At 45.0% G+C, this 12778-nt stretch overlaps 1 protein-coding gene across 2 annotated transcripts in view; it reads right to left on the reverse strand.

The window, feature by feature from the left end:
* SLC7A2 (solute carrier family 7 member 2) overlaps positions 1–12778 on the reverse strand; it is a 63599-nt gene that overhangs the window by 15830 nt on the left and 34991 nt on the right. For both annotated transcript variants that reach the window (XM_066236051.1, XM_066236050.1), the window contains exons 2-6: positions 11130–11520; positions 10478–10633; positions 6892–7057; positions 4477–4610; positions 3284–3506 (exon numbers count right to left, since the gene is read on the reverse strand). In XM_066236051.1, the coding sequence (XP_066092148.1) occupies positions 3284–3506; positions 4477–4610; positions 6892–7057; positions 10478–10633; positions 11130–11505 (1055 nt within the window). In that variant the 5' untranslated portion in view covers positions 11506–11520. The remainder of the gene's footprint in view (positions 1–3283; positions 3507–4476; positions 4611–6891; positions 7058–10477; positions 10634–11129; positions 11521–12778) is intronic.

The raw sequence follows: 12778 nt of genomic DNA on the forward strand, positions 1-12778 counted from the left end.
GTTTACCACTGTGCTCCGTATTATTCTGTTATAGGTATCTGCTCAGTAAAATGATCAATAATGCAAGTAATTTCTGCATGCCCATGATTATTACTGAATTAAAACTAAGTAATTAAGACTTAACCAAAAACAAACAAACAAAAAGAAATCATATTATTAAGACATTTTGAGTGGCAATACTCAGAAAATAAAATTCCTAAATTGATAAGTAATTTAAAAAGAGATTAAGTAATTTGATTTCATAGAATAGTCCCTTTATTTAATAATTACATATTGTTCATATTTAGTGTAGCATTATTGCTCCTCATATAGCCTGATCTTTGATCAAATTAGTAATAATTCCCAGCATCACAAAATAATCAAAATATAAAGAATTTTAAAAAACCTCACACTGCTGGGGCGGGGAAGTGGAGGAGAGTGGGGGGGGTAGATGGTGGTGGAGGGCACTTGACGGGGAGGGGAGCACACAGCACGGTGCACAGAGATGTGTGGTAGCGCTGTGCACCTGGAACCTCACACTGCTGGGGCGGGGAGGTGGAGGAGAGTGGGGGGGTAGATGGTGGTGGAGGGGACTTGACCGGGTGGGGAGCACACAGCACGGTGCACAGAGATGGGAGGGGACTTGACGGGGAGGGGAGCACACAGCACGGTGCACAGAGATGTGTGGTAGCGCTGTGCACCTGGAACCTCACACTGCTGGGGCGGGGAGGTGGAGGAGAGTGGGGTGGGGGGTAGACGGTGGTGGAGGGGACTTGACAGGGTGGGGAGCACACAGCACGGTGCACAGAGATGTGTGGGGACTTGACGGGGAGGGGAGCACACAGCACGGTGCACAGAGATGTGTGGGGACTTGACGGGGTGGGGAGCACACAGCACGGTGCACAGAGATGTGTGGGGACTTGACAGGGAGGGGAGCACACAGCACGGTGCACAGAGATGTGTGGGGACTTGACGGGGTGGGGAGCACACAGCACGGTGCACAGAGATGGGAGGGGACTTGATGGGGTGGGGAGCACACAGCACGGTGCACAGAGATGTGTGGTAGCGCTGTGCACCTGGAACCTCACATTGCTGGGGCGGGGAGGTGGAGGAGAGTGGGGGGTAGACGGTGGTGGAGGGGACTTGACGGGGAGGGGAGCACACAGCACGGTGCACAGAGATGGGAGGGGACTTGACGGGGAGGGGAGCACACAGCACGGTGCACAGAGATGGGAGGGGACTTGACGGGGTGGGGAGCACACAGCACGGTGCACAGAGATGGGAGGGGACTTGACGGGGTGGGGAGCACACAGCACGGTGCACAGAGATGTGTGGGGACTTGACGGGGAGGGGAGCACACAGCACGGTGCACAGAGATGTGTGGGGACTTGACGGGGTGGGGAGCACACAGCACGGTGCACAGAGATGTGTGGGGACTTGACGGGGTGGGGAGCACACAGCACGGTGCACAGAGATGTGTGGGGACTTGACGGGGAGGGGAGCACACAGCACGGTGCACAGAGATGTGTGGGGACTTGACAGGGTGGGGAGCACACAGCACGGTGCACAGAGATGTGTGGGGACTTGATGGGGTGGGGAGCACACAGCACGGTGCACAGAGATGTGTGGGGACTTGACAGGGTGGGGAGCACACAGCACGGTGCACAGAGATGTGTGGGGACTTGACGGGGTGGGGAGCACACAGCACGGTGCACAGAGATGTGTGGGGACTTGACGGGGAGGGGAGCACACAGCACGGTGCACAGAGATGTGTGGGGACTTGACAGGGTGGGGAGCACACAGCACGGTGCACAGAGATGTGTGGGGACTTGATGGGGTGGGGAGCACACAGCACGGTGCACAGAGATGGGAGGGGACTTGACTCGGGGTGGGGAGCACACAGCACGGTGCACAGAGATGGGTGGTAGCGCTGGGCACCTGAAACCTGAGTCATTTTGTTAACCAGTGTCACCCCAGTAAATTCAATTAAAAAATAAAAAGTTAAAAAAAAACCCCAACTCATTGTAAAATTAATACTTAGATGTAGCCCTAATTAAAAGCTTAAGAAAACTTTAGATATTTTGAAAAACTTGTATGTTTACTGGTTGCATCATTCCATGTATGACTTAGTTGTGAAAATTAACCATTTAGGAGAAAATAGGTAAAATATTTTATTTTTTTTAAAAATCCTTTTCTTTAGCTTGTAATAAAGCTGGGTAGAGATCGGTGACAGAAGAATCTGTGTCTGTCTCTTCTAAGACTGGTGGCAAGGTATTGTCACAGTTCAGATTTTTGAAACTATTCAGAATAAACCTTGTCATTAGCAGATGGCTGAGAAGCCAGTGGGAGTGGCTCCTCATTGCTACTTCATATTATCTTGAATAGAAAATGAACTGGATTTTGACAGGGAGAAAGCCAGGCTGACAAATTATATAAATGTACTTCTTTTTCCAATATACTACTTACAGAAAATTATTTTTCCTTTAAAATAATTAGTAATCAGGTAAAGAGATTCATTTTCTTTCTCTTTGTCACAACGCTCTACTGTATAGCACAGTATAAAACCAGAATGAAATAGCTTATGATCACATGTTAATTTAAGATACACACAGCTCAGGAAACCCGAGAAATGAATTTCAAGCGCTAAAACAGGCAGCTACTGGAAATGTAAACCCTTGAGATTCATCCACCCTTTCCTTTTCACATAAATATTATATAAACTTCCACCATTCATTTGAGAAGGGTAATTTTATTTCTAGACCAAGTTCACTCTGATCAATGCTAAATGCAAAAGCCTGTTTCCCAATTAAAAGCACATTACAGTGTCCAGTGCCACAGCATAGAGCTCCCACGTATGCAGACTTGGTATTACTAAAAGACAACAGAAAATGTCAGGTCTGCATCTAGGGTCTCAACTGTCCGAAGCACTACCAGTGACACTGGAGCCAGCAGGGAAACATACTAGCATAAGCATCCTAATGTTTGATTGTGCATACATATGTGAACACACGTGACATATATGTGTGTGTGGATGCCTGTCTTAATACTGTATGTATTTCTGCTTTGGAAGCTTTAATGGACCATCATGATCTTGAAAAACTGACTTGTGACTGATGGGTGGGAAATACTTTATCACTTAAGATTAAGACAGCAGTTCTGGGCACACTATTCAGAGCACACATAGCTGCATAATATGTTTCTTATATTAGGATTGCTTTGAAAATACACACAAAAAAATTGTTTAGATATCGACTGCCCTTGGCAGTAACCCGCACGGCCCGCACCCAGGGACGAAGCCATGTACCTTGCTGACAGAGCACAGAGAGAGCCCGCGGCCACGACGTATTTGGCGGGACCCCATCCGACATATTCGAATGCCACAGGAAGGGGACTCCTTTCGTCAAGGAGGTAGTATGGCATCATAAGGGTTAAAGCTGCAGAGACCCCAAAATAGGCCATGAAGCAAACAAGCAAAGAAGTCACGATTCCAATAGGAATAGCTTTCTGAGGATTCCGGACTTCTTCACCTAAGGAAACAGAAAAGGTTCGCATGCTGAATAAGATATTAATCGGTGAAACATGAATTTTCCTCTTTCTCCATAGGAATTCTATTCTTCTTTTGTCCCTTCTGTTTTCTTAGCTCAATCCATCTATTCTACATGACATTTTCTCTCTTCCTGTGGGTACTTCACTATTACATAAAAACCCAATTTCAGAAAGAAAAAGTATGGTATACCAGCACTACTGAATGCCTAGCGGTAGAAAAGCAGTCTTAATCCATTTTGAAAATGATTTATTCACAGAGATTAAGTGATTATCATGGCATTCTGTAGGTCCTTAAAAATGCAGGCTTCAGATAAACTTCTATCTATCTGATCCATCTATTTATATTAAACTCAAGTTTCAAAGAAAACCTCTGCATCCTCCTAATAAGATTTGGCATTTGAAGCATCCAAATCATGATCAATTATAAGGCCATGCAAAAAGCATGAACCCAGATTAGACACTTAGAGAGTGATTCTGGCATGACTACCTTCTTGCATAAAATCAAGAGAAAAGAATTACCACAATATATTGCTCTAATGAGGAAGAGATAATTTAGGAGCATGGTCATCTGTTACTCATTGTGATAGCACGTCTAGATAGAAAGTTGAGGACAGTAATTAGGACTAACATTGTAAAGCATTTGACAGCTTGCAAAGTACTTTTCAGAGGTGTTCTCTCAAAGTATTTTGCCACATGTAAATATATCTCTTCAGTAACTTCTGTAACATCTGCGGGATATGTCCCATGGTCCCAATTTTATTAACATGGAAACCAAGAAGACTCAAGAGAGTTTCACTGTGTCTTTTTTATCATATACAGCAGGTGTCGCACTGGGTCTGGAATCAGGTCCAAATCCCTTTCTCTCCTTGACCCTCTGCGGCCACACATGGGGACCAATACGGTACAAAGAGCACCGTCCCCTCCTACCCAGGACCAGGACATTGCTCTTACCAGTTGTTGCAATGCAGTCAAATCCCACAAAGGCATAAAAGCAGGTTGCAGCCCCAGCCAAAGTTCCCGTAAAGCCGTAAGGCATGAAGCCACCAGCCCCATAGAGACTTGTTCCATTTTCAGAAGGTGGCTCTCTAAGGAAGAGAACAAATGTCAGGAAATCATTACCACAGAACACTGCTCCTTCTGGTGAGGTGTCTGAAACTCCACCCTCAGAAGGCCACCGTGCTCACCAGCTGCTCGAAGCTGACGTACACAAAAGTAAAGGTAACCCCGATTCTCTCTCTCTGTCCTAGAGATTACAAGGGTATGTGCAACAATGGCACCCTCTCGGGAGCCTGCCGCTGATCTCGGAGGCTGGCTGACAGCAGGAGCGGGAGGCCAGACACACTCTGGCTGGGCCCCAGACCCACTCTATCTGGGCCCCGGACCCAGTCAGGCTGGACTTCAGACCCAGTCTGGCTGGACCTGGACCCACTCTGTCTGGACCTCGGACCCAGTCAGGCTGGACTTCAGACCCAGTCTGCCTGGACCCCAGACCCAGTCTGGCTGGACCCGGACCCACTCTGTCTGGGCCCCAGACCCACTCTGCCTGGACCCGGACCCAGTCAGGCTGGACCCAGACCCACTCTGCCTGGACCCCGGACCCAGTCTGGCTGGACCCAGACCCACTCTGGCTGGACTTCAGACACCCTCTGCCTGGACCCCAGACCCAGTCAGGCTGGACTTCAGACACCCTCTGCCTGGACCCCAGACCCAGTCAGGCTGGACTTCAGACACCCTCTGCCTGGATCCCGGACCCAGTCTGGCTGGACTTCAGACACACTCTGCCTGGACCCCAGACCCAGTCTGGCTGGACTTCAGACACACTCTGCCTGGACCCCGGACCCAGTCTGGCTGGACTTCAGACACACTCTGCCTGGACCCCAGACCCAGTCAGGCTGGACTTCAGACACACTCTGCCTGGACCCCAGACCCAGTCTGGCTGGACTTCAGACACACTCTGCCTGGACCCCGGACCCAGTCTGGCTGGACTTCAGACACACTCTGCCTGGACCCCGGACCCAGTCAGGCTGGACTTCAGACACACTCTGCCTGGACCCCCAGCCAGGCAGGACTCTGACAGCAGAGAATGATCTGTGGGTCACGATCAGAAATAAAGACAAGAAACTCTCGCTTCCTGCAGACAGCTGGGCAAACTGCATGCTTAAAAATTTATTGCCAAGACATCTGAAAAGGTGAAATAAAATTCTCTTGGCTTGATTAATGATACTAAAATTCAATATTTTATTACATGTTAAAAACTGTATAAAACCAGAGGATGCTAATTTTTTGCCTCATCAGTATGACTACAAACAACTCGTGTAAAGAAAAACTTAAAGATATGTCTCACTCCATATCACAGATATTTTTGTAATCTTATATACACATACAAGTATTATGAGTAAATAAATCTTAGGATGAAACCTTTTGTATATTATTAATTTAATTTTTGAGATTATCAAGTTTAAAGTCAAGTGCAAGGGCAAGTCTGCTTGTGCAAACAATAATCTTCTCCAAGCTCTGGCTGGTTGGCTCAGTGGTAGAGCGTCGGTCTGGCATGCAGGAGTCCTGGGTTCGATTCCCGACCAGGGCACACAGGAGAAGCACCCATCTGCTTCTCCACCCCTCCCCCTCTCCTTCCTCTCTGTCTCTCTCTTCCCCTCCCGCAGCCAAGGCTCCATTGGAGCAAAGTTGGCCCGGGTGCTCCATGGCTCCATGGCCTCTGCCTCAGGCGCTAGAACAGCTCCGTTGCAATGGAACAACACCCCAGAGGGGCAGAGCATCACCCCCTAGTGGGCATGCTGGGTGGGTCACGGTCAGACACATGCTGGAGTCTGTCTCTCTGCCTCCCCTCTTCTCACTTCAGAAAAATACAAAAAAAAAAAAAAACAAAAAAAAAACAACCCACAAAAAACCACACACACAAAAAAAACCTCTCCAATAAACAAGGCCTGAAAATTACTACAAGGCTGGAAAAAAAATGTAATAAAACTGAGTGGTGGTCCTAAAGGCAGAAAAGAAGGATGTATGACTCAAAAATAAATCCTCACTGTTGTGTCGGTGGCAAATCTTTGGAAGAAAAGATAGCATTCTTTTGAGGGTTAGAATGTCCCGTTTTCTTCCCCTAAACCTGGAGCAGAGCCCGAGGCTGAGAACCAGCAACAAGGTGACTTCCAACAGCTGCTCCATAGTGAGCAGACCTGGAATTTATGTTTAGGGGGAAGCCAGGAAGAGTCCAGGAATAGAACAGACGCTCAGAAAGTCCAGAGCAAAAAGCCCGAGAACCATGTTCTCGAGGAAAATGTAACAGAAGACACAAGTGAGTAAATTTAAAAAAAAAAGAAGAAGAATGAAGGGGACCAGATATGTCACCTGGCACTTGCTGATACATTTTTGAGAAACTCTTCGCTGATCTTCCAGTTTGCCACGTTTCCTTTCACAAACCCAGCAATCATGACAAAGAGAAGGACCAGGATATTAACAGCTGTGAAGACTTTATTCACCCAAGCAGACTCTTTTACTCCAAAAGATAAAAGACCTATGGGAAAAAGAAAGGCATTATAAGCTTTTTAGGAAAGGCAAGGGCATCTTGAGGCAGTCACAAGTTTTAGGGCATTATTTCATCCATATTCATATATTTAAGTCACACTGAACCCTTTCTATCCTGAGTTCTTATTCACTTGCCTAACTGGTTGTATTCTTCTCAATAAAACCAACCAGATTTCAGAAGGCAGACTGTGCTCACAGCCAGGAAATACCGCAGTATCCAAGAGAGAGATAAATCTAGTAGCCTTGGCTGTTACTGCCGATGGGTAGGTAGAGATAAAGCTGTTCTAAAGCCATTTCAAGGTTAATGGCTGCAAAATTTGGAAAGTCAAAGCTCAATCATATGTCTATATACTATATCCATAAACAAGATAATTCTTCAACTGTCATGACAAAAAGATAATTAGTTAAATCAATTCTCATTTTAATAGTTTTATTTTATATTCTGGTTGTAAAAGTAATCCATTTCCTATTTAAATAATTCAAAGATGGTGGTGCAGTGGATAAAGCGTCTACCTGGAATGCTGAGGTCGCAGGTTCAAAACCCTGGGCTTGCCTGGTCAAGGCACATATGGGAGTTGATGCTTCCTGTTCCTCCCCTGTTCTCTCTCTATCTCTCCCTCTCTCTTTCTCCCCCTTCTCTATCTAATAAAAATGAATAAATAAAATCTAAAAAAATAAAAAAAATTAAAAATTAAAATAAAAAAATAAATAATTCAAAGATAATCCTTTTTTAACATGTAAAGAAATAAAATCAAGTGTAATCTTCTAACCAGAGTTTTGCATATGCACACACATTTCATTGCCAACAAATATCTAACCTCATTTTTTATGGCCACGTATTCTTCTGCTGCGTGGAGACACTACACTGACGTCTTCCTTAGAGTCAGGTCACTTGAATTTTTTACAACTATAAACAGTACTGACATAATCGTCTTTTTAAAAATACTGTTTTACATTTTAATTATTTCTTTACAATAGTCTTCTCTAAGTTCATACTGTATCAAGGCTCTGCACTTTTATACAAGGCTTTTGTTCATATTATCAAAGTATTTTACATAATGTTTGGCCCACTTTAAATGGCCCATCTTTTTTTCTGTTAGGCTATTCTTGTTCATACTGATGTATAAGATGTATTTATATTATAATAATGTTATAAGCTCTCTATCTATCCTGTATTACCTATCTTTTCCCAGTTTATCACTTGCTTTTAATATTAATGTTCATTATATACAAGAACATTTTAGAATATAAATTTTCCCTTTTGGTTTCTATCTTTAGAAAGATTTTCCCTAATACTAACCTCCACAGCATCCACCTTTGTGTTCTTCTAGTACTGTTATGATTGTATTTATGATATTTATAGCTTTAATCCATCTTGTCTGAGATATGAATTACGGACTAAATAAAGTTGACTTTCTCCTTTAGGGGAAATGACTGTGGTGCGAAGAACTACGCCGAGTGTCTGCTTGCTTCTTTCTATGCATACACCTGTGATCAGGTAAGCACCACTCCACAAGAGAGAGGAGGGGAGCTGGATTTCATCCTCCCCCCCTTATAATTTCCAGTATTGACAGTACGATAAGCATATTAACAACATAAAGGAAAACTGTATATTTAGTACGACGATGACTCTGTACCTACCTGTCAGGTTAGGAACCAACATATGCTTCGAAAATATACACTATACCCTAAACCACTATACACGTTGGAAAGTAACAAAGCCGCTGTCAAGTTCTAGAAGAGCTTCCCAATACCCCACGTGCACTCTCCATTCTGAGGTCCCCATCTCCAGCCCGTAGCTTAGAGACCTCCCCATCTCCAGCCCGCAGCTTAGAGACCGAGGAATACCTCATCCAAACACTGTACATACACTTCCCTCGGGCCTTTAGGAAACAACAGCTTCAGCTGCCAGGACCCTTGGTATCACACTATGAATAAAGATTTATAATAGGAGATTTTAGTCTTCACAGAATCTGAGAAACACATTAGCATGGAAGCTCAGCCTGTATTTAAAGTAAAGACATGATGGTCAATCGACACGAGACAAACGATACAGGAACAAGCTTGAGCCTCTCCATGGAGGTTAGCGATTCTGTGTCACAGCGACAGGCTTCTCACCGCTTAGGGATCAAAGCGGCACATTTTAAGTTCATCGACACCATCCCTAAATAAAATGTGATCTAACTAATTTAAGTTAGCTAGGCTGTTTAGAAACCAAATCAAAACAAATCTATCACCCGTTGAAAAACAATTCATGTGATTTTTCTTGCTATTAGAGCAAAATGGCTAATATTTCAGATCTATAAATTCTGTTCATGTCCCTAACCCTATCGTTTTCCAAAACATTTAATTAATGATGAACTTTTTAAAGGATAAAGCTCTTTTAAAAACTCTATCATTTTATGAGTAAACATTCATTGTAGAAAGGTTTTCTGATCACATCTTTATAACCAAGGGAGACAGTAGCTGGAGATAAGGCCGCCCGGAAAGCGAGGGGCAGAGTACCTAGGGTACACCGCGTAGGAGGAGGAAACGCACTTGGGCTTTGTTCTCAGTGCAGTCCTTGACGATTGAAGCAGGAGCACAGGGAGAGAGGACAATCAAAATAAAAAATCTTCAAATCGTTAAAAACAAATAGAAGGGGACACGGCGGATCAGCTATGCCTACAAAATCCAATGGCCTCCCGCCTAAGTGCTTACTGGGTACCGAGCAGGCAGCCGGACAAGGGAGATGCTGAGATCTGTGGGTGAGCAAACCGAGTCAGGGAAAAACAAAGTCCCTCCATGTTCCGAAGCCAGGGCGTGGCAGAGCCGCAGGAATAGCCCGGCCTCCCCGGCTCTTCCTGGGCTCCTTCCAAACCACCACGCCCCAGGACTGGTGAAAATGAAAATATTCTGGCACCAAATGTGTGTCTATCTAACGTTTACATTAAGATAACAGGTGGTTAGAATATGCTTCCTTCCAACCAGATGTCTACATTACATCAAGGTATGAACAGAAAGACAGAATTTCTTTTAGAGATCGTATGCTTGCAAATATCTTCAGTCGTATCTAACAAGATAGAATAATGCCCAAAATTATACATTCCTCCTTAATGACACTTCATCACCACTTCTGCAGCTCTCCAGTTAGTATTTTAAAATCGAGATGCCTCGTCCTATTACTTAGTGCATTCAGGTGCCATTAACCCCAAAGTGTTATTTCTTCCATTCCCCACAATGTAGACTTATTTTTGAAGCACACCTACCACATAACATACAATGTGATTCTAGTCAGGCCCACAGGTCTCCAATAACACATAATCTAAGTATATCAATATGCTGCCTTGTCTCGGGAACTTGGGCCTCAATTTCAGCGTAGCCTATCAGTCTGGCTTATTGTAGGGAGAGGTATGCCTGGTTCTCTTACCTGCTAGAAGTAATATGAGACACACAGCGAAGAAGTCAGGATACTCTGCGAGGCCAGTATAATTTATATTGAAGTATGTCCTGGAAAACTGACCAATCTGTTTATTAAGAAGCTCATCAAAGGTGCCACTCCATGCTCTTGCGACGCTCGACGTACCTTTCCAAAAACACAGAACATTCACAGAAGACAAGGTCACTGGTAGAAAATGAACATCAATTGCTATTCTAGTCTCGGATCAACCTGGGTTAGCTCAGACAGAACTAAACACTTTAATCCCATGTAAAATTATCTTCATGATTTTATCATTCTACAACGACAGAAATCAAGTGCTCGAATCCATCACCTGTGGGAGCAGGTAACTTTATTTGCATTAAAGAACTATATATTGTATGTATATAAATAATTTTTTAAAAAAAAGAGGTTTTTAAATCCACTAAGAGGCATATTCAAAGATGAAACAGCATCGCCTCGTCTTCCAGAAAGAAGGAGAGACATTTCAGAGATGAGAAAAAGGAGACTCTCGGGGGTCACGTGATCCACTTGCGATCACACAGTCATCAATGAACGCAAACCTCCAAGAGAACCCTCAGGCCTGGGACTCGGGAGGGCTACTGCTACCCTCCCACACAATTCAACTGGGTCGGAAACCTACCTATCACATAGGACAGAATGAGATTCCAGCCAGTGATGAAGGCCCACAGCTCTCCAACAGTAACATATGTGTACAAATACGCGGACCCGGTCTTGGGAACTCGGGCCCCGAATTCAGCATAGCACAGGCCGGCCATCACGGAAGCCAGGGCGGCGATGAGGAAGGACAGGACAATGCTGGGCCCCGAATCCGCTTTGGCGACCTCCCCGGCGAGGACATAAACCCCCGCACCCAGAGTGCTTCCGACCCCAAGGGCAATGAGGTCCACGGTGGATAAGCAACGGCTTAATTTGGAATCTTCCAGAGAGTCCAGAGCGACCATCTTTCTCCGGATCAGACATCGGGCAAAAGACAGCGCTGCTCTGCAGGGAATCATCGTGCACAGGTCAACCTGGGGAGGAGGGGCGGGGAGAAAGAAGGGAGGAAGTTAGAGGCTGATCTGGAACCTCCATCTCTCCAATGGGCGACCAGGCTTCTCAGCACCATTATGGCACCTGCAGTTTTGTTTTTTCACTCGTTGCTAGAGGTGTAGCCTAGAGCACACCAGAGTCATTAGCCAACCTGCAAATTCACAAGCAAGAGGATGAATGGCCTCATCTTTTTGTGCTAAGAATGTCTACAGTGGTGTGGCACACAGGCACGGTGTCTAGCTTTAGGGGGCCTGCCATCTAGGTATTCTAACAGCAGCCAAATATGCCCTCGTTAGGTGGTGTACAGCTTTAGCCAATTGTGTGAGTTTCTCTGTGTTCATTTCATTCTGTTTTATTTTTTATCATGAAACTATTTGAACCTTTTAGAATAAAAAAGAAAATCCCCCCCAAATCATGCTTGGCTTTTTCTAACTAAAAACGCTGTTCTGCTAAGCTTTAAAGTATGAATCTATAGTAAAATACATATGCTTATTTGTAGTCACTTGAGGTTTCTAAATAAAAAAACCTAAAGTCCATGCAATGTACGATGTGTTCTCTTTAAATGGAATGAGTGAAGTAGACAGCAAGTGTGAGAAGTTCCTTACAGCAACAATACAGTTCCGCACATCAGGATCTGCCACACGCCCTCACAGGGTGCCAAGCAGGGCACTTGACAAATACTTGGGGGAAAATTTGGATATACAGAAGAATGACATGTCCAATTCTGCCCATTTTCTGGCTTCCAAAGTCAAAATGTATCGATATTTCTAGAAATCAAATGTGCATTAGTTTCTGCCCCTAACTAACCCTAACTAGCTATTTCTCTTATAATATAAATACATCTGGAAAATAAGGTAGGGAAGTGTTCTGCTTAAAAAAGAAGAAGTGAAAACAGGCTCTGGCCGGTTGACTCAGTGGTAGAGCCTCGGCCCGGCATGTGGAAGTCCCAGATTCGATTCCTGACCAGAGCACACAGGAGAAGCGCCTGCCTGCTTCTCCACCCCTCCCCCTCTCCTTCCTCTCTATTTCTCTCTTTCCCTCCCGCAGCCAAGGCTCCATTGGAGCAAAAAGTTGGCTCGGGCACTGAGGACGGCTCCATGGCCTCCGCCTTAGGTGCTAGAATGGCTTCCGTTGCAGCAGAGCAACGCCCCAGATGGACAGAGCATCGCCCCCTGGTGGGCGTGCCGGGTGGATCCTGATCAGGTGCATGTAGGAGTCTGTCTCTCTGCCTCCCTCCTT

Source organism: Saccopteryx bilineata, chromosome 6 (assembly GCF_036850765.1).
Source record: "Saccopteryx bilineata isolate mSacBil1 chromosome 6, mSacBil1_pri_phased_curated, whole genome shotgun sequence".
Taxonomy (NCBI): domain Eukaryota; kingdom Metazoa; phylum Chordata; class Mammalia; order Chiroptera; family Emballonuridae; genus Saccopteryx; species Saccopteryx bilineata.